At 40.5% G+C, this 22,720-nt stretch overlaps 1 protein-coding gene across 1 annotated transcript in view; it reads right to left on the reverse strand.

The window, feature by feature from the left end:
• Nucleotides 1-22,720, reverse strand: part of SAMD12 (sterile alpha motif domain containing 12) — a 377,694-nt gene that overhangs the window by 201,053 nt on the left and 153,921 nt on the right. Inside the window, exon 3 of the mRNA XM_021688709.2 lies at nucleotides 9,155-9,284. Coding sequence (XP_021544384.2) covers nucleotides 9,155-9,284 — 130 coding nt within the window. The remainder of the gene's footprint in view (nucleotides 1-9,154; nucleotides 9,285-22,720) is intronic.

The following is a 22,720-nucleotide window of genomic DNA, read 5'->3' on the forward strand; positions in this document are numbered from 1 at the left end:
TGCTTGTGTTCCCTCTCTTGCTGTGTCTCTCTCTGGCAAATAAATAAAATCTTTAAAAAAAAATAAAAATAAATTTATCGTATTTTTAAATGAGATTTTTTGTGTTAAAATTCCTTTGGTTTATAAAATGTGGTGAGGTAATTTTTAATTTAAAAGTATGAATGAGTAAAATACTAAGGCAGCAACTAGATGCTACTGCAAAAATATCTTCTGAAATTTAATTCATCTGTGAAACCCAAAAGCCTTGGATGCACAAGCGTAGCTCAGACAAGCAGAATCACAGTCAGACAAGAGAGCTGTTCTTTTGTCAGCTGTCATCTTCTACCAGTTGGTAAAACCATACCTTTCTTTATAATAATGTTCTATCTTCAGATTATTCTTTCAGTGAAAAATGCATAAAGTGGATTTTCAAACTCGATTTCTTTACATATAACATATACATTTCTTTATATATATTTATGTATGTTGTATTATTGTGCTAAATATTTATACCTATATATTTATAATATAGATGAATATAAAACCTATCTCCTATCTATCTTCATCATTTTTTTAAAGATTTGAGAGCGAGAGAGAGGGCATATGTGCATGCATGGGGTAGGGCAGAGGGAGAGGGAGAATCTCAAGCAGACTCCACACTGAGCTCAGAGCCCAACTCAAGGCTCCATCTCACGACTCTGAGATGAGACTTTGACCTGAGCCAAAACCAAGAGTCGGCCACTTAACCGACCGCACTACCCAGGTGCCCTTCTTCAACATCTTTAAATGATCCTACAGCCTGTATGGAAAGACACAGGATGACATTTTCATTTTTGCCTTTTAAAAACACTTTGCCATTTTAGAAAATTTGGAAAGTACACAAGTCTCCAAAAACCAACTCCGAGATATAATTTACATACAACACATTTCACACATGTGAGATGCCAAGTAGAGAACTTCTGACAAAGATAGAAAGCATTTTTATGACCACAGAAAGTTCCTTTGCTCCTCTTTGCCATCTCTCCTCCACATCCCAACCTAAGGAACCCCTGATTGCCATCACTGCCAATTTTGTGTTTTAGAATTTCATAGGATGGAGTCAGACTGTAGGTACTCTTGGGTTTCTGACTTCTTTCCCTCAGCACAACGTGAGAGCCTTCATGTTGAACGCGTCAGTAGTTGGTTCCTTTCTATTGTCAAGCAGTGCTCTTGGTGTGAATAAAGCACTGTCTGTTTATCCACGCTACTCTGGAGGGACCTAAGGATTGTTTAGAATTTTTGTCTACTCTGAGTAACACTCCTTTGGATATTACTGGACTGGAATTTTTATGAAAATACGTTTCCAATTCTCCTGTGTAAATACCCCAGAGGAGAACTGCAGGATCATTTAATAATTGTGTGATTAACCACATAAAAACTTTACAGTTTTTGAATTGGGTGGCACCAAGTTATACCCAATAACAATGTATGAGAGATCTAGTTGCTACACACATTCAGCAACCCTTAGGATTGCCAGTCATTTGAATGTTAGTCATTTTACTGAGTACGAAGTGGTATCTCACTGTGGTTTTATTTGCATTTTCCTGGTGACAATGTTGCTTAGTATATTTTCATATCTTATAGTACTTATTGTCCATTTTTTTATCTTCCTTGTAAAGTGTCCAAATCTTCTGTCCATTATTATTGGACACATCTACTCTTCTAGATTTTAGGGTGATGATCTGCCTTGTGAAATCCGTTTTTTTATGGGTCCCAACAAAATCATTTTTATTTTGTCCAGCTTATTCTTGTTGTAAAGATCGCAGTGATGACATCCATGCTCTTCACCTATCAGAGCTGAAACGCTAAGACTTCTGCATCTGGTGAAATGATCATACGACTTTCTCCATTTATTCTATTAATGCAGTGAATCAAGCTGAATTTCCAAAAACTTAACCTTGAATATCTATGCACACATGATCAGGATATAGTATCATTTTTGTCAAATGCTAGATTCAATTTGTTTGTATTTTGTCAAGGCTTTTAGGTTTAGGTTGATGAAGGATATCAGTCTATGCTATACCATTCTTGTAGTACCTTTGTCAGGTTTTAGTGTTAATGGTTATTCTGACCTTATGAGTTTGGAAGTGCTCCCCTTTCCCTCTCTTTTCTGAAAGAATCTGCATAGGTTTGGTTATTGATTATTTGAATTATTAGAAAAGCCTTCAGGACTTAGGTTTTGTGTACTTATGTGTATGTGTGTAGTTTTAATTTAAAATTTATTAGGAGATACATGGCTAGTTAGATTTTCTAGCTTTGAGTTGGTGCTAAGTTACGGTTTTTAAGGAATTTGTTCATCTAAGTATATTGGCATAAACTCATTCATACTCTTTTCTTATTACTTTTTAATGTATATAGGGAATTCAATGATGCCTCCAACTTTCTTTCCTGACATTGTCTGTCTTCCTAGTTTGGTCTAGGTAGATGTTTATCAATTTTGTTATCTCTTCAAAGAATCAACTTCTCCTCTGTTAGTTTTCTTTATTGCTTGTATGTTTTTAATTAATTTCAGCTCTTACTTTTGGATTACGTGTTCTTTTCTAATGTCTTAAGGTAAACATTTAATTTACTGACTTCAAGTCTTCTTTTAATATAGGCATTTAGTGAAACAATTTTCCTCTAAGTTGTACTGCAGCTGCACAACACCAATGTTTGGAATACTTGTGTTTCTATTATTATTCTGTTCAAAATATTTTCTCATTTCTGTTGTGATTTTTTTCTTCACCCATGTGGTTCTTGCTTGTGCGTTAAGTTTCTAAATATTTCGGATCTTTAGGATATCTCGTTAATGGTTCCTAATTTAATAGCTGTTGTGGTCAGAGAATGTGCCCTGTAAGACTTCAGCGTTTTGAAATTTGTTGAGATTTATTTATACCCTTACGTGCAGTGTATCATGGCGGATAATTCTCAGGAACTTGAAAGCAGTGTGTGTCCTGAAGTTTTGGGGGCGTACTACTCTGTTTGGCATGTGGCAGTGGCTATATAAATTCCTCCAATATATGAATTAACTGAGATTTGACAAATACTTTGAAAGGGACTGGTCAGAGGACTAGAATGGAACTCTTTGGAGAAAAAGGAGGGAGCCGGTGTAGCGAGATCAAAGAGGAAAGGATGGCTATAACAGGGAGCAAGTACCCGGGTGAAACAGGGGATGACTGGCAGAAAAAGGTTATTTGTAAAAGAGAACAGGGGCATGTCTTCTGGAAGAAGAGGAAGCAGCAGATAAGATGGGATGGAGAGGAAAAATAGTCAGGGAGATCCCACCAGATAGTCTATACGTTCTCGGTGTGGTCGAAGGAGGACATCTACTAAAGATGAAGGAACTTGGGAGCAGTCTGCTGGGATGAATAAAAGAATGGGGGGACTGTGCCATGGCCCGACTGGGGACTGGCAGCAACAATCGGTCCTGGGGGCAGCAGTCATCAAGGGCTTTTCTCAGCAAAGGTTTCTAACCTGGGAACCTAAACAGGACCTATGGGTGGGTTTCGGTTAACCTCAGCAGAACTTCCTAATAATTAAACTTTTCACCTATCAATGTGACAGGTCCTACAACAGGGCTCACCCTGGGTAGCAAACCGATTTGTCTGCAGACCTAAATGACGTTCTCCAAAAAGCTTTATCAGAAATGAAGCTGATATTCTGGTCTCCATTTATACTTTTCATTCAAAGGGGTATTCTTTTTATTGACCTCATAAAACCCGGGATGACATCTAAAGCCTTTTCCAATATTTAGAAGTCTATTATCCTGGATCATCAAGACAATCAAATTCAGCAACCCTGCTTTAAGAACGCTGGGGAGTGTCAAGGTGATGTTAGTAAGCTTTCCATCAAAAGGGGTTAAAAACAATAAATGCTGTTGTTGGAAAATTAACTTACGGGAAACAGGCCCTGATGATGTCAGGAACTTTACTATGCAGCTCTAGGCTGCTTGAGGTTTAATAAAAAATGTAGAGCAGTTCATACAGAAGAGAAATGTAACAAAACACAAAGACATAGAAAGTAAAACACAATATCCAGAGGGAAACCAATAATGACAAGAAAATGTACAGATGTGGTGCTGTGATAGTTACATATGCCCACACTTTATCTGGCTACACTGGATTCTAATAAGTAGTATACTCACAGATAGATCACATAAAGTAACTAACAATTCCACTTCTTCTGATAAATTGTTAACTACATATCCCACTGGTCTCTATGGGTAACATAATAAAGACAAGGAAGACAACAGCAGAAGGGTAAAGGGGTAGAACAGCTCAGAGAAACCAGCACTGAAGGGATTCATGTTAGCAAACACACAGATCCACAATCCAAAGGTCTAAAAAAGAGGTTTCCCTTTTATTCAATAGCATAAGCAGAACTGCCAAATTTGAGGGTGCTACATCTCAGCAGAATATTTTGAAATGGGGAAAGAGGTGGGGGTGGGGTGGCTGAAGCAGAAAAAGAACGAGAAATGTATTCATTTATTTTGCAGGAGGCCACTGGGAAATACTACAAATCAATACTGACCATTTGTGGGGGATAGTCATATGATAACTATTTATTCCTGCAGACATCTGGACATCTAAAGAATTCCTATTACTGTGCCACAAAGCAGACTACATGGAAACCTTTTCCACTTTCAAAATGGCTTTTAAAAATATTTTATATGCTGGGGAACTCTGAGTGCTTCACCCATAAAAATAAGTCTTTCAAGTTGGCAGGGGAAAGAACCCTTTCCAGGTGGAGGACTTGATGCTGAAGGAGGTAAACTCACTTTAGCAGCCAGGGGAACAACACAAGGCACAGCCAGGGCTGAAATAGCCTCAAACCTGAAAATATTCTTAACTGTGCATAAAAGAGAATCTGAAAGTTGCCTGTGAGCTTACACCTGGCCCCAGTAGAGCTTCCTCATCAACATTCCAAGCCGGCCTCAGAAAGCAGGAGAATCTTGCAAGCACAGGAAAATAGACAAATTTCTTTCCTTCAAGCCTAATCTGATGATTTAAATCTATCTATCCTAATGCCTCTCAGGTGTTCTAACCATCTTATGCCTTTTAAGAGCTCTTCTGCAGGGAGGTAACAGGAGTAGCTTCTCTTCTGATTAAACACATCTGCCACAAAATAGCAGGTGCCATCTGGACACAATGAAATTCTCAGAAATTCCAATAGGAAACTTGCAAAAGGTTTTGAATGCTAGTATATTGAAACATATCTTAACGTTTCTTAGACTTTGGAGAAAATGGGGGGAACGTTTGTGTAGAATCTAATGTCCTTCAAACAAAGGCATAAAAAATGTTAATAGAGTGGACTTGCTGGCCAAAATATAAAAAAAAATTAACTACTAAAGTTAAAAGAGGGTAATTTTCAAAACAGGTTAAAATCAGGACTCTTACCAAATACAAAAACAAACACATTTAAGATTTTTGTTTAAACTCATTAATGAAGAAACCAGTTAAGATGTTACAACCAGGAGAAAGATATTACAAAGGAGAATCCAAAGAGCACACACCCATAGATCAGGGAGAGTAAAATGAATGTATAAATGGCAGGCAAAATTCACCTTTTCCACAGTGGCTAGGAAAGCCAACTGAACCTCTATGGGACAGAATTTACACATCTACCACAAGGATTATTTTGTATTGCTATCAGTTATCTACAACTTGCCGAGTTGTAAAAACAGCTCTGTGGAATTAGATAGCCCCACATGGTGTGCTATCGACGATGCATAGTTTCTCATGGAAGCATAATTTTTTCCCTGCACAGATCACTGACCGTCTTATTTATTGCTGTATTCCCAAAACCCGGTACAGGGTAGCTGCTCCACAAATACTTGCTAAATAGTAGATAAATGTCTACTGTGTATCAGGCATTAAGCTAGGCCCTTCACATGCATCCTTCCATTTAATTCTCCCAACAACACCCTTTAAAATAGTTATTCTCATTTCACTGATGAAAAACTAACTCATGTGATGTTGTACAGTTATTATTTGTCAAAGGTTGGGGGTGGAGGACAAACAGGGAGGATCTGACTTGGGTCTGTGAAAGCCCTTTTTTCCCTTCTTTCCATTTAATTTTTGTCCTTTTTATTTGCCATCGCTATACCATCTGCCTCTAAATTAAGGGATTGTTTATAGGTTACACTGGTATAATAAACACACTTGCTTGATGAGCATGGTATTGGAGACCCACGCTTTGGGAAAAATAAATGAACAGCAATGCTCAAGAGAATCTAAGCATAAGGAAGAGACACTGAACGTCTTTGTTGCAACCTTGCAGATAAGCACAGGGTACTTACCAGCCCAGACTACCCGCCCCCCAACCACCACCACCATGCCACTCCACTCCACCTGGGTGCTCACTTCCCAATTCTCAGGATAATAAAGATAGATGAATTCAACACTGTTTATACGTGGTGTTTGTTTTCGGAGAGATCAGAACAGCACTTAGGAGATCAGCAACAGCTCACATTCAATGCCTGCTTCCTAGGACCATGGATTACTTTCACACTAACACTAGGAGGCAGGTACCATCACCTTTTTGCAGACAAAGAAAGCTGAAGGGCACCAGGAACCTTCACGAAATTCCATGACAAAGCTGCAGCTCTGGGCTTCGACCTGGTACTTGTCACCACCCTCAGCACTCCACTATTTACCGGTGGCTGGTGAAGTTGGTTCTGTCACCGCAAGTCTTAATTTTTCACAATCCTCTTTGCCCTGTTTTTCACAACCTAGCCTCCAAGGGCACGGAGACCCCCCCCACCCACCCACCCACCCCGCCACCCCCACCAGCTTCCAGCATCCTGGGGCTGGTAACTGCGGGCTGACTGCAGTCCTATTCTCTGGCCACTTGGCACTTGTGACCACCTGGGTATTTCACATTCACTCCTGGAGAGGCAGGGGCCAGAGAACAGGGGAAGAGAGTGGTTTTTTGAGCCCTCAGATAGCAGAAGGTCAAAAAGATGTAGGCCGAATGTTAGTGTGAAATCCTCCTCTCTGTTCCCTAAGCCCCCAATACTTTTCTGTTTTCTTTTCTTGCCTGAAAACAGGCTGCCCTTAGAATGAATGTTTTTAGACACCTCCAGATGAGTCTTGACAAGAATAAGAGCAAAATGCTGACAGCTAGAAGGTGCCAATAAATGGCCACCTTAGTGGGTTGCTTAATATTATTTCATTTTAATCTTCACAACAACTCCTGGAGATGGGTACTATTATTATCTTTATTTTGGAAATGAGGAGTGAGATTGAGTAACTCATCTAGCTTAAGCAGCTTGCCCAAGATTCCAAGAAGGTTGTGACTGACCTGTAACAGTGGTGTTGCCTGGAGACCAAATGGGCCACCAAAAGCAATAGGACAACTGTTCAAAACCCCTATCTCATGCCCACACCCTCTTTCTTCATGTCACTTAGCAGAAAGCCTTGGGAAGTGGTATACTATGGACTCCAAGCCACAAAGCAGGAGACCTTTATTTCTAAGGGATGGATGGCTCATCCTCTACAAACCAATATAAATGCCTACCCTTCCCTCAAGGGCATCTCACAATTCCTGCCCATAATAAAAGATAACACTACTTTCAAATAAGATCACGAGAAAGCCTTTGCCATTATTCTATCACACAGGCATGAAGAAACATTAAGCACACATTATCAGACGAAGGCGACCATAATCAGCCAAATGGTGACTAACTGATTGATTGCTTTTAGGGCTGGGAGAACTGACCCTGTATGGGATTTCCGTATATTCTTTTTTTTTAATTGTTATGTTAATCACCATACATTACATCATTACTTTTTGATGTAGTGTTCCATGATTCATTGTTTGTGAGGATTTCCTTATATTCTTAAAGGAGGGACTAGGAAAAAAAATTAGATACTCAGAATCTAAAAAGTTCTGACACTGCCTTCACAATTTTAGGAATTTCATCTAAAAAAACATTATTCCAGTTGGTGGTGGGGGAAGCAAAGTACATTAAGGACAATTTTAACACTTAAGTTAGAAGGATTTCACTCTCTGTGAACTCACCTTGAGCTATACTTGAGTGTATTCCTTATATTTTAAAACATTACCAATTTGGTCAGCAGGAATCTAGGATAACCTAGCTCACCGGTTCTTTTGTATCAGAACCCTTTTTCCCAAATGAAGTTTTTGTACAATTCGAATATGTCAAACAGACATAAGGGAAGCTGCTTTAGCTGACACACCCACCTCAACCCAAAGCACACCCCTGGTACCTCTGGCAATCTTTAGTGTACCCAAAGGCTCCAAGGAATACACTTTGGAAAACACCCAGTTTGGAAAGAGGGCTGGCATCCACAGGGCTGGGCTACTCAAGAGCAAGTCACTTTCCCACCAGAGAAACAGTTTTCTCTTAAAAAAGGGAAGAACCTGGACTTGAATCAGGACTTCTCAACATGCTTTCCCTCTGAAGCACAGTGTTGATGCACAGAGCATATTCTTCAGTCCTATCTTTCATCATAGTGCTTGCGGAGGGGGAGGGAGGGCAGGGGAGGAATGCTGCCCATATCCGTCCAGACCCTCAGGGCAGGAGGGCAGGAGAGGTCTGGAGAAGATCTCCTGACTCTAATGGGCTCCCATGGTGGCCCCATCCGCTCCTTCTCGTCCACCCTGTTCTCCAGTTGAGAGACATGATCCTAAGGGCTTTTGCAGTTCATTATACTGTCATAGTTGCTGCTTCCAAATGCTTCTTGGATCTAAATGGAATCTTCATTTTTGTTTTGAAGGTATTCATCTCAGGGGCAGTAAGTTAATATTATCATATTCACTTCAGAGTTTTCCTATTTTAAAGTCTTTCCTACTTAGAACATCTAATCCTGATCCTGTAACCCAGCTAATTTGGAAGACTTCTTTCCTTTCTTTTCTCTAGAATTGGTACACATTCATTTTCTCTAGAGTTCCCCAACCTCTAACCCTGACTCCCACATATTTGTCCTGGACACTTGGAATCCATGCTTCTCTAACTGCTTATGCTTATTAAGTAGCCTAGCTTGCATGGATCTGGAATCCATCCCCCCTTTTAAAGTAAACCCACGCCAGAAACTTCAGCAGGGAGATGCATTGCATTGTAAGGGTATGGGAAAGGCCATGGTGATAGGGAGAGGAAGAGGGAATAAAATATTTTGGATGCCGCATACTTTACCAGTAATGTCATGCTGTTTGAATGACTCACTGTAGATCTGATACTGATTCGGACAATGTTTCTTCAACCACTTGCAGACATCCTGCTGAGTCCACAGAGCCACTGGTTTTGACAGCTTCACCGTAGCCGACTATGAAGCAAGCAGGAAAAGTCTGTTAATGCCAGCCCCATGTCTAGAAAGGCACTATTGTTAGAAGTCTTAGCTTGTGTGGTCAAGGCTGCAGGCTGGAATCCCTGAAGATAAGTCTCTCTGGCTGTTTTCCTCCTAACCTCTACAGACCTTTCCCCATACCCCTGAAAACCAGAAGGAAAGGTCTAGGTGGAGAAGACCATGAAAATTATACTTATTCCCAAGTGATCATCTCTACTGGAAAAAAAACACCCAGGAAGGAGTGTTTTCTGACCAATACTTCAACAATAAGACAATGCTACTGTAAGCAATTAATTAAATTTTAGGGGTGAGATAGCTGCCCCCTAGTGGCCTTTCTCTGTACTCTAACAAAGTGTCTATTTCTTGTTACTCCCTGAGACCTCTAGGGTTTAGTGCAACAATAGCCCTGGCCGGTGGTAATAATTATTTTTGGAAACACATGTTGTTGGATTTAGATACCTTCATACTAAAGAGAGCCAGTATGTGGAGAATGGTAATAAGATAACAGGGTGGCTAAACCTGATGTAGAAGCCAACTCATCAAGGCCTTTTATTGCTTACTAAATCTTTCAGGGAGGGGTTTATGAAACAAAACAAAACAGAGGTGCAGGGGACCCAGCCTTTGACAGATGGCAGGTTACAAATTCATTCATTAACTAACATGTATCAGCTCTGTGACAGATGCTGGTCTTCCTCATGGATCCCAGCAACCTGGCTGACGCAAGATGAAAGCTTACCTATTTAGGACTTTTTTTTTTTTTTATCATTCCGGATCAGTGTTTGTCAACAAAATAGGATTATAATATCAAAAATTCTTTAAAGGATGTTAGGCAGCACACAGACCTGGCCTTAAACATCACTGACCTTCTCACTAGGGATCATTTGCTTTTATTTCTCTTTCAATCTTTCAGATTAAGGCCTGGGGAGAGCCTCAATTTTGTAGGACTATGATTTAATATCTTTCAAACACCTGCTAACATTTTTGACAAAGAGGACTTGCTTCACTCTTGCAATCTTCATCGGAAAGCAACATACCTAACAACTGTTCAATTTTATTTTGATTATATTTAAGGTTACTTTTGTTTTATGGCAAATAAATTACAGTAAAAAAATAAAATTTTCAGTAGCAATATCTAGTATGCTTTTAAAACAAATGTGAGTTTAAAAACAGTTGGTCAATTAAAAAAATGAAGGGAACAGTAGTACAGATGGTAACAGAATAACAACAGAAGTGACATGCACGATTCACACTTGTGAAACATAGTGCTCGGGTATGTCTTTGCTTTACTAGTGTATTTCCAATTGTAGGATTCTTTGGGCCATGACTTACAAAATCAACACAAACAATATTCTTTACTTGATGCTGTGATGGTTTTTTTCACTCTTACTGTGACAGATGATTTTATACACGTACATATAACACAGCCATACATATATTTCTGCTTTTCATTCATTGTGATCGGCATTCCTAAACTGATATTTGGAGTTGATGTTCCCTCTCCTCGAATTTCGGCAAGGTCTGTGTTGGTCCTGGCCAATGAAGCATGGTGGAATCAATGTTATCCATGTGACTTCCGAGGCAAGGTCACAAAGAGACAGCTTCTGCCTGGCTCATCCTCTTTGGCACTCAGCTTTGGAACCCAACCACATGCTGTGAGGAAGCTCAGACCACATGAAGAGACAAATGTAGAAAATTTGGCCCATTCCCCAACTGACGTTTCAGCTGACAGCCACCACCAACCATCAGACGAGTGAGTAAACAAGTTGCAGATGATTCCAGCCACCAGTCTTCGAATCTTCCAACTGAGGCTCCCAGACACCACGATGCAGAGACAAGCCCTGCTGTGCCCTGAGTAAATTGCTGCCTCAGGTAGTCCATGAGCATCATAGATTGTTGTCTTTCACCACTAAATTCAGGATAATTTGTCCTGCAACCTTAGTAACAATTGGAACACTAAGTTACATGCTGGTGAGGACAGATCTGTTGTAACTGTGGTCCCAGAATGCCTTGCATTTAAGAGGTGCTACACAGCCACAATGAATAAGTCAATATATTAATGAAATGAGCCCAGCAGTGAATTTCAAGTGTAGCCCTTTGCTGCTCTCCACCCACTGTGTTGTGCTCATGTGGCTCCTAGTCAAACGTGTCAGCCTCTTCCTTCCACCTCATATCCCTGAGTCACAGGCTGCCAGCCACTTTCCCTATAAGCTCTGTATGCAACCATATCAAATACTTTCCTAATTTTTTTTTTTTTAAAGATTTTATTTATTTATTTGAGACAGAGAGAATGAGAGGGAGGAGGGTCAGAGGGAGAAGCAGACTCCCTGCCGAGCAGGGAGCCCGATGCGGGACTCGATCCCGGGACTCCAGGATCATGACCTGAGCCGAAGGCAGTCGCTTAACCAACTGAGCCACCCAGGCGCCCCAATACTTCCCTAATTTTGATGAGCGAGGAGGACCTCTGGTGTGGATGGTGCAAATGAGTGAATGTTGTGTTATTCAGTTTCTTCCTTTTTGCTCATCACCACCTCCTTTCCTTTACATGATTAGGAAACTAGAATTTTGCTCTTTTAGCTACAAATGCACTCACCGTTGTGTTTCACAAGTCAGCACTTCTGAATCTGGCTCCTTCCTGCTCTAAAAACTTTTCTTCAGATTAGCTGAATGAGTTCATAGCTGACACATCATTACCCTGAAACCCTTCACAAGTTTCCTGCAAGTAAACCTAATCACATCTTTTGAAAACTCCTATGAACCACTCATAGATGGCTGTAAATTAGGAAGGGAAAGACAAGAGGATGAAGTTGCTTGTATATTAATATACTCAACTCCTGGAAGATCATCTTTAACCTGCTCATTTCCTGGGAAACAGAGACCCCTCTGCACCAAGTCAAGCCCCCTCACCGGGCTTCAGGTAGAGATTAACCCATACATGCCAAGTCAACTCAAGAGGCATCCTCATCAGCCCACCATGTATGCTTTTGTTACAGATTTTCCCTTTGTCATAAATTCAAGTGTTGAGGCCAATACTCAAGGAGGTGCCTTGCTTTTCCTTCAGAGCATACTCTTACTAAGCAGTAATTGGTATCACTCGCTTGGACATCAATTAACTCAAAGCTTTAGGCATAGATTATAAGACAGCAGGAACCTACAGGGATCTGCCTCCACATAGACTGGCATAAATAAAACGGGGAGGGATAAAGATTCCTATCATTAGGCACTGCTCATCTCTTCCTAATCAGATAGTGATAAAAGTATTGGCCCCATTCATTAGCTGATTCTTAGCCTTGGCTTTATTATGAAATTGTTATTAGTTTGCTACACATTCACTTGTTAAGAGCCATAATGACTCCACTTGCCCCAGTCTGCGGCTGCTTACGGATTCTCAGAGCCCACTTTATTTTTTCTGCCTGAACTGCTCTTCGCGTAGCACCCAGGTGAACCGCAGTCACTTCTCTCATGATTGCCCAGTCTCCGATAGCAACCAAATTGGGGGAGTGAGTGCCATAACCTGATCCTTTTAAAGAGCTTAAACCTCCATGTGCAATTTGGAACAACAACGAGCATATGCTAAACTCAAGTCAATCCAAGAATCATTGTCCCACCGGGAAGGGCAGAGTTGTCAGACTTAATAGCTCCACAGGGTTATTTCAACCACCCTCCTTTCCTCGGCTCTTCTCACAGCTCTCTTTACACGCAACTCCAGCCAAAAATTTTCTGATACTCTCCGTTTTCTTTCCCCCCCGCAGTGGGAGCCAAACCCAAAACAGTTCACAAAACAAATAAATAGTATTAGTAAACTAGTAAAAAAAAAAAAAAAAAAACACAACAAAAAACAAAAACCCATCCTGCCCACAGGCAAACATTAAAAAAGTATTTGCCCCAGTTCCCTTTCTCCTAGCTCAGGTCTACCAAACCATTCTGGATTTACAACCCTGGAGACAATTTGAATTTGTAGGAATGTTTTGTTGCCCTGAAAGAAGCCAGAGCAGTTTGTTATCTTAACCCTATGCATTGTGACTCTGAACAGAATCCCAGGCCTTTCCTCTCGGAACTGGACTCAGCCTTTCTCTAGACAAGCTCAAAGTGCACTTCAGAAGCTCTTAGGGTCTATTTTACAAGGAGACCCCACTTGATGCAGAAGACACATCCCTAAGGGAAAGTTTATTTGCAAATTACTTTTTCTTTTTTTTGCAAATGATTCCTTACCCTAATTCAATAGTTTCAGCCATGTTTTATGGTAATTTTTGATTTGTATTTAAATGGAGAACTCTCAAATTGAGTTCTTTGAGATAAACCTGAGGTTTTTCTAAGTTATAAAATAATTAAATGCTTTAAAGAAGTTTAATATCGAAGGAACATATAACAAAATGTTTTTCAAGTTAAATTTTATCTTGTCATTCAATTATCCCTTATCTGTTTTGCAATATAAGATCTCTTTAATTTACTAGGTTTTGATTTGTAAGAGAACACTGCAATTTTGAGAACCAGTAGCTGTATCAACTAGGTAAGCTTACATGAGGTCCAGTGGGCTGACTGGGGAAAAGCAGAGAACTCACAGATCATTTATATCCACTGGCAGGTCAAAGTGAGCTTTGTGCCCAAATACCAGAAAATGGTAAACACATTTGCAGCCTCTCATTATAAGCAGGTGTTTGCAAGCTTTCCTTTACCATCCTGCAATGTATTTCCTTTAGGCCAGAGTCTGTTCTTCCAATGGTTTCACCATTGTGTAATCTTACTCAAGATTTTTTGCAAAGTCACATCATTGGCTTACACTTAACTTAGAGGAAATCTACAATCTTGAGTCTTCTTCAAAAGAACTTCTGTCAAAGTAGGCGTTCTCTTTTCCTGAAAATAAATTTTTAACAACTTCAACTTTAGTTTGAAGGTTTCAATGCATCATCTGGAATCCTTATTAACCAGTATATTGGTTATTCTCCCATATTTGTACCATCCATGTAAACACAAGCTCTTTAAGGTACTCAAACTTTTTTTTTTAAAGATTTTATTTATTTATTTGACAGAGATAGAGAGAGAGCACAAGTAGGCAGAGTGCTAGACAGAGGGAGAGGGAGAAGCAGGTTCTCTGCCGAGTAGAGAGCCCGACACAAGGCTCGATTCCAGGACCCTGGGATCATGACCCGAGCCAAAGGCAGACACTTAACTGACTGAGCCACCCAGGTGCCCCAGTACTCAAACATTTTTAAGAGTATAATAGGGTCCTGGGATTAAAAGTTTGAGAACCACGGTTCTAAGACATTACTAGAGTAGTGACATTAAAATAAAAGATTTGGCCTGACATCATTTTTTCCCTTAATTTTCCCATACTGAATTTTAGTGATGGCCTTTTTCATTCCTAAATGCTCAGAACCACAGTCTCACAGAAACTCAAATTTTAGAGGACTCTAAATAGTCAGTAGGTTCAAGTTTAAACCTAAGGCAAGAATCTAATCTACCTTATGATATCTAAAATGGTGGTAAACTGGGACTATGACAAATATATCAAAGGTATGTGAGTGTGTAAACTACTTGGATAAAGACCAACGTTAACCCCCTAATGGAAAATAATTACTATTCTTCTCTTTTTTAGAGATGTACAAAATTTGGAAAAACAATGATCTAGGTTCAAGACTCTCCCTGAAAATTTGTAGCATCAAAAAATGCATCCCATGAAATGGGCTATTCTATTGCTAATAAGCTCTAAGAGCTTAAAATGGTTTTTTGTATTGAAGCCAAAGTCAGATTTCTATCCTCTTTCTCATGGATTCTGAGTCCTGCCTTCGGAGCAATGTAAGACAAATCTCCTCACCACCCAGTGCACTGATTTCCATTTCACACATCATACTGGTGCTCTCCATTGGGTCTCATGCTTTATTTTTTTCTTTAACCATGGTATTTGTTGCTAAATCCCAAATTATATCTCCAGCCCAGTCTTCTCTCTAAAGAATCATATACAACTGATGATTTCAGTTCCATTTGAAGATCTAGTAAACATTTCAAATTCAACACATCCAAAACTGACTCCCTATCCTTCCCCTCAAAACTGCCTTTCTCACCTCATCTAAAGTAAACTCTATACTTTGTGTTGCTGAAGCCCCAAATCTTAAATTCACCAAAGACTCCTCTCTTTCTCTTGTATTCCACATCTAATCTATTGGCAAAACCTAAGGGGGTCTACCTTTAAATACATCCAGACTCAAATCTCTTTTCATTACCAACACTGCTATAATCCTGATCGAAAACACTATCATTCAACATAGCACACACCCTCCCCAATGTCCATCACCCAGCCACCCCATTCCTCCCACCCCCCACCACTCCAGCAACCCTCAGTTTGTTTCCTGAGATTAAGAATTCCTCGTATCAGTGAGATCATTGAATCACAGACCTGTATCTCTGAAAAATGTTAAAAAAAAAGAAGATAGTAGGAAGGGAAAAATGAAGGCGGGAGAATTGGAGGGGGAGATGAACCATGAGAGACTATGGACTCTGAGAAACAAACTGAGGGTTCTAGAGGGGAGGGGATGGGGGGGTGGGTTAGCCTGGTGATGGGTATTAAAGACGGGTATTCGCCTGAATGGAGCACTGTGTGTTATACGCAAACAATGGATCACGGAACACTACATCAAAAACTAATGATGTAATGTATGGTGATTAACATAATAAAAAAAAGTTTTATCAATCAGTAAGAGAAGATAGAAAGGTAAGCCATGGTTTCACAGTTCACAAAAGAAAAAATAAAAATGTCATTGCATAACATAGCAGATTGTGTTTTCCAAAGATGACCACAACAGTATCTTCCTAGCTGACATGCTCAATGGGATGTCACTCTGTCATCAAAAGGGACATCTCTCCACTTCCTTAATTTTGGATAGGCTTTTTGACTGCTTAGACCAAGAGGACATGGTAGAATGGATGATATGCCAGTTCCAGGTGTTGCTCTTATCTGGCCTGACAATTTCTTCCTGCCTTTTGGAAGCCAGCCACTATGTAAGAGATGCAATTACCCTCAAGTCACTATGTTCTAAGAAGGCCAAAGTCACCTGATGAGGTCCTGGAGGATAAAACATCTACTGCAGAGGCCAAGGAGCATTAAGGGACCAGATGTGTAAGTGAAGAAGCCATTTTGGAAATGGATCCTCCAGCCCCACCTGCCATGGCTGTTGCTCTGTAAATCAGATGAACCACCCAGGAGAGCCCTTCTCAATTTTTGACCAACAAAATCATGAGCAAAATAAAATGGTTTAAAAACAAAACAAAACAAAACGCTATCATGTCACACCTAGACTACTTCATCTAGGTACCTCATGCACCTGGGTCATTCTGTTTTTCTCTTATTTTAAATCTTTGAAACGGCTTACAAAGCCTCAAGCACTCTGGTGACCCAGTATCTCCGAAGGCCATCATTACTACCTTCCCCTAGTCCTTACTGCTCCTACTCCCTCAGTCGTCTTGCTGTGGCTCACAAATGCCAACATACCCACTTCGTATCTTGCCTGAGAGGCTCCTCTCCCAGACACCGGCAATGCTAAATCCCTCACTTCTTTCAAACCTTTGCTTGAGTTTTACCTCCCAAGTCCTACCCCGATCTCCCTATTTAAAAATGCAACCCTCCTCCCTCTGACACTTCTGATGCTCATTACCTTGCTTCAGTGTTTCCTTCTCAAGAGCAAGTACCCTCTACCATACTACACAGTTCACTCATTTTGTCTATTGTCATGCTTATCTGTCACTTCCCACCAGCCTGCCATCTCCACAAAGGCAGGGATCTTTCTTATTGCATGAAGAGTCCCAAACTTTAGAACAGTACCTGGCACATAGCACGCACTCAATAATTATTTGTTGAACAAATGAAGAACTGTCTGGTCTGTCATCATATATCATAGCTCCTATATCCTTGAGTGTCAGAAAGATGATTCAAGTCCCAGCTGTGCTCTTGACATTCCCAGGTTAGAGCTACAACAGCCTTTTCTCCAGTTAGATTTCTCTTATACTGAGCCAAATATGCAGAGACATTCTAGCACACACAGCTGAAGGAAAGGGGGAGTATTCAAAGGCACCAGTAAAAAAGGCAAGCATAGGAACAAGAAATGAGAAAATATAGGGAAAAAGAAGTATGGGAAGATAAAGATAGCAAATTAGGAGAGTCAAAGGGGTGGTACCCTTACTCGAACCCACTTTGCTGCAACTACACAAATATCACCTTGTATTTTCTCATGATAGGTCGTGCCATCGGTTTCTCTGAGACTCAGAATCAGCTCTTCCCTGTCTCCAGGGATAGTCATGCACAAAGTGTCCCAATCCCATGCCAAAGATACAGCCTGGACTCCCCAGGCACCTGATGGAACTATTTATAAAGGCGCACCATCCAGATGCGTAGACGCTACTATTCATAAGCTGTGAAGCGGGCGTCTCTTTGTCATGCTGGTGAAGATCTGCTGGCTTCCAGATGCATGCTGCTGGGCATAAAAGTTCCTAACATTAAAACCTCAAGGACGGAGTAAACAGACACGCATCGGCAGTCAACAGGAAACACGATGTCTGTGGCATTCTGGATGGCTCTGTTTATGAAGGCCTGCTCCTCCTGTAAGCCTGGATTGTCATGCTGGTCAAGAGAAATATGGAGGGAGAGGATCACACTATACTGTGTGTCTGCTCCATCTTGGTACAGCAGGAAAACCCATTACTCATCTGCCCAAATGAGCACACCTTATGGGAGGTGCTGTGCTGCAAGGTACAAAGACACACATACGCTCTGAGCAAACCCCTGGGTGAATGCTGGATGAGCGAAAGCATGCTACAGCAACAATGAAAACAAATATGAACCAGAAAATGGTTCTGATCATTTCATATTTCTATGACAATTCTTTTGCAGTAACACTGCGGTAGACTGATAACAAAAATGTCCTAAGTACAAAATGATTCTCTGAATACAGCTGGAGGGTCCCTCAGGCACAAGGTGGCGTCTATTTCTCCCTGTCTTGACTCTAGGGGATAGGGAGAGAGCGAAGGGGAGCCACATGACCTGCTTTGACCAAAAGAACAAGGCAGAGGTGATGATAAGCCAGGTCCGAGGGGAGTTCTCAAGAGGCCTTTTGGGATTGTGTACTTTTGCTTGCTCCTCTGAAATAATTATGAGAACATGCCTGGTCAAGTCTGACCACTTCAGATTTGGAAACATGGCAGAAGAACTTATTAATGCCATTCCAGACAGAGCATTAGATCCAATTCTGTAACACAGCATAGAGAAAGAATTGTTCTAAGCACTTTAGATAAATCATCTTTAATCATCCCCACAACCTACAAAGTAGTTATTATTTTCAGTTGACAGAGGAACAGGCTTAGACAGTTGAAGTAACTCATGCAAGGTCACTCTGCTAGTGAATTTCAGAGCTGCATTCAGTCCAGGTCTGCAATAATTCCAATGTCCATGCTTACACCATGACATCACTCTAGCTTGATGAAGGTGCAAGAAAAAAGGAGGCTCATGATATCACTCTGGCTAGATGCTGATAGGGGAAAAAAAAGACATGAGCTATCTTACTGAAATTCCTTGTGCTGGTTTGCTTCCTTGATTGAATCAACTGAGATAAATCTGTTAAAAACAACCCTACCTTTGTCCTAACCTGGGCATGCTCAGGGTAGAGCTGGGATCAACACCAGTCATCTGTCCCTTAGACCAGTGCTCTTTCCACTCTCTTCATTATGGGAGGCAGCATTTTCTGTTCTATACAGTAAGGCAGTACTAATCACAGTCTTTCAATTGCATCAACTAACAAAATGTGAGCAGAAACAGCTTCTTGGTCCACCTTACAAAGTTGGTGTAAAGGTAAAATGAAAATCAAAAGGCTGAACAATTGCTTTGGATGATTTTCCAGAAAAGAGAGGGCTGATGGATCTTGGGAAGTTGAGGCTACCATACTGTTGGCACTCAGAGAAAACAAAGGCACTAAGAAAATGTTCTAGTTGTATTTAACACGGCAGAGTGGAGACCGTGGGGTTTATAGAACCTGAAAACTTTAGACCCTCTGAGGGTGGGAGTCAGTCTGTGCAAGGCTTCCAATACTAGTGTGCTTGGATTTTAAAAGTTAAGCCCACATGAAGGACAGCTACTCTCCCATTTCAGTGACTTCTTGGTGGCAAAACCATTTGTCCCTATATTCAATTCAGCTAAATGACAATTCAATGGGAATTGTTATGCACTGAAAGTTCGTAACCCCCAAAATACGTATGTTGAAGCACTAACCCCCCAATGTGACTATATTTGGGGACAGGGCCTTTATGAAATTAAGGTTAAATGAGGTCATAAAGTGGGGTCTCTCTCTCCACCACATGAGCACATGGCAAGAAGGCAGCTATCTGTAAGCCAGGAAAAGAGCGCTCACCAGAATTTGACTTTGCTGGCACCTTGATCTTGAAATTCCAGCCTCCGGAACTTTGAGAAAATAAATTTCTGTTAAGACCTCCAGTTTATGGCATTTTATCATGGCAACCCAAGCTAATACAGGGCCAAACTCTGATTCAGATAAACTCGTCAATTTGCAAAATAGTCTGACACTCTACAATTGATAGAGCTCGGAAAATCTTACTACATATGTTTAATAAGGAAGAAGATAAAACGGAGGGGAGATGAAGTATAAGACAACAGAAAAAGCAAATTTTTATTGCACATTTACATTTTTTAAAAGATTTGTTTATTTGAGACAGAAAGAGAGCTTGTGCGTGTGCAAGGGAACACAGAAGCAGGGGGAGGGGCACAGGGAGAGGGAGGAGAAGACTCCCCACTAAGCAGGGAGCCTGACACCCAGGACCTCAAGATCTTGACCTGAGCCAAAGGCAGATGCTTAACCGACTGAGCTACTCAGGTGCCCCTACATTTACTTTTGAAATACTTTTATACAATTAAAATCTTAACCTAGGATTTATCTCATTAACGCAATTACATTTTTATAAACTGTTTTCCTAGAATCCATGTCCCTGCACATGTCTTTTTGGCCACCTGCCCATTGAAACAAACAAACAAAAAATTCCATATCCTTATTTAAGTAATTTTTATGCTTCTATAATCATCCTGTTCATCCTTAATCTTTTTGTTGTCAAAGAAAGCATGTACAAAAAATAATTTAAACAGAAGGGTGTATAGTGAAAAACACTAGTCCCTTGTCCCATTTGTTCTCACTGGAAGCTATTATTTCTTCAAAGTAGCATGCACATATGATTGAACTCAAATATCTCCCTTCTCCAACCTGAGTTGTAATCTCCAGGGGCAATCCTGTAATGGTTTCTCTTCTCAGTCTCTTCAGACTTAGACAATTAATTATCTTTGGATATTCTTAAGAGAATGATCAGGAATTAGCACATACATGCTAGCTTCCTCTTCTCTTCCCCTTGGTTTGCTGTTAGGATTATTAGTTTCAGTTCTTAATTGGTTGTTTTTCCAACCTTAAGTAATATATTTAAATCTGTATGACTTTCCAAATAAGGATTTCTCTTTTGTAATTGTTCATCTCCTTCCACGTCCCACCTCTCTCATCTGCAGCATTATTTTTATATTGTCAAGGATAACAGCGTATATTTTCTTTTTTTTTTTAAACAGATTTTTTTTTTTTAAGATTTTATTTATTTATTTGACAGGGAGAGACACAGCGAGAGAGGAAACACAAGCAGGGGGAGCGGGAGAGAGAGAAGCAGGCTTCCTGCGGAGCAGGGAGCCTGATGCGGGGCTCGATCCCAGGACGCCGGGATCATGACCTGAGCCGAAGGCAGACGCTTAACGACTGAGCCACCCAGGTGCCCCACAGCGTATATTTTCTATCCTACATCTCTATTGGATTTATATTATGTGCACTGCTTTGAAGTTAAAAAAATCAGTTAAGTAGTTGGGGCACCTGAGTGGCTCAGTTGGTTAAGCTTCCGACTCTTGGTTTCAGCTCAGGTCCTGATCTCAGGGTCATGAGATCGAGCCCTGTGTTGGGCTACAAGCTAGGTGCGGAGCCTACTTAAGGTCCTCTCTCTCTCTCTATCTGTCCCTCCCCACCCCACGCGTGTGCTCTCAAAAAAAAAAAAAATCAATAAGTAGCATTTACTATACTGTGACTGTGTAAAAATACTGTTCAAATGCTGGGCCAATTACTCTGATTTCCATTATTTTTCTTGTATCACATTCTCAGCTGTCCAATGTCCCATCTGCTCAGCCATTATTTTTCTTTTTTTTTTCTTTTTTTAAGATTTTATTTATTTATTTGAGAGAGAGAATGAGAGAGAGCACATGAGAGGGGGGAGGGTCAGAGGTAGAAGCAGACTCCCTGCCGAGCAGGGAGCCAGATGCGGGACTCGATCCAGGGACTCCAGGATCGTGACCTGAGCTGAAGGCAGTCGCTTAACCAACTGAGCCACCCAGGCGCCCAGCCATTATTTTTCTTGTATCACATTCTCAGCTGTCCAATGTCACATCTGCTCAGAATCTCAAAGTTTCCCAAGACAAAAATCAAATAGAATTTTTCTTCTAGTCCATCAATTGCATAAACTCATGCCACAATTTAGTTTGCTTTCCCCCCATGTCATCCATACCTTTCTTCTACATTAGAGGCCAGTAAACCACGGCTCCAAGGACCAAATCCAGCCCACCGCATTTTTGTTTTTATATATATATGCAAGCTAATTAATGATGGTGTTTACATTTTTAAAAGGCTAAAAAAAAAATCAAAAGAACGGTATTTTATAATGTGTAAAAATCATGTGCAACTCAAACGTCAGTGTTCGTAAAGCTTTACTGGAGAACAGATCTGTCTACCTTGCTTTTATGCTACAAAACCGGAGTGAAGGATTGTGACTGAGACCAAACAGCTTGCAAAACTAAAAATATTTACTATCTGGCTCTGTATAGAAAGTCTGCTAATCCCTCTTCTGCACGGTGGGAGATTTTTCTCAATTTCATTTGCCAAATCATCTACTAAGTTTTAAAATTTATTCCAAAGTTGCATTTTAATTTCCAAGGGCCATCTTGTTCTCTGATGTGTTCCTTTCTCAAAGCATGTGGGAATTATTTTCAGTGGGTGCAATATTGTTTTGAATTGCTTTGAGGATACCAATTAAAGTTTTTAAAAGGAGGGTTGGTATTTCTCAAATGTTCTCGATGTGCATATTTAATTTTATCTGTAAGTTAAATACCTGGGTTTATAGATTTGTCAATTAAGAACAATTAGGCAATGGAGACCAGACTTGGATTTCTGTGTATTTGCACTGGGCTTGTTGCCTGAGTGGCCTATTACTCAGAATGATCCCCAAATGCCACAGTGAAGGTGACATCACTCTGGGGAGCTGATACACGAATATGCTCCAATTCAATCTAGACCCTTAAAAAAAAACTTTTAGGAAACGGAATTTTTTTTTGCCTGAAGTATAATCATCTG

Source organism: Neomonachus schauinslandi, chromosome 4, assembly GCF_002201575.2.
Source record: "Neomonachus schauinslandi chromosome 4, ASM220157v2, whole genome shotgun sequence".
Classification (NCBI taxonomy): Eukaryota; Metazoa; Chordata; class Mammalia; order Carnivora; family Phocidae; genus Neomonachus; species Neomonachus schauinslandi.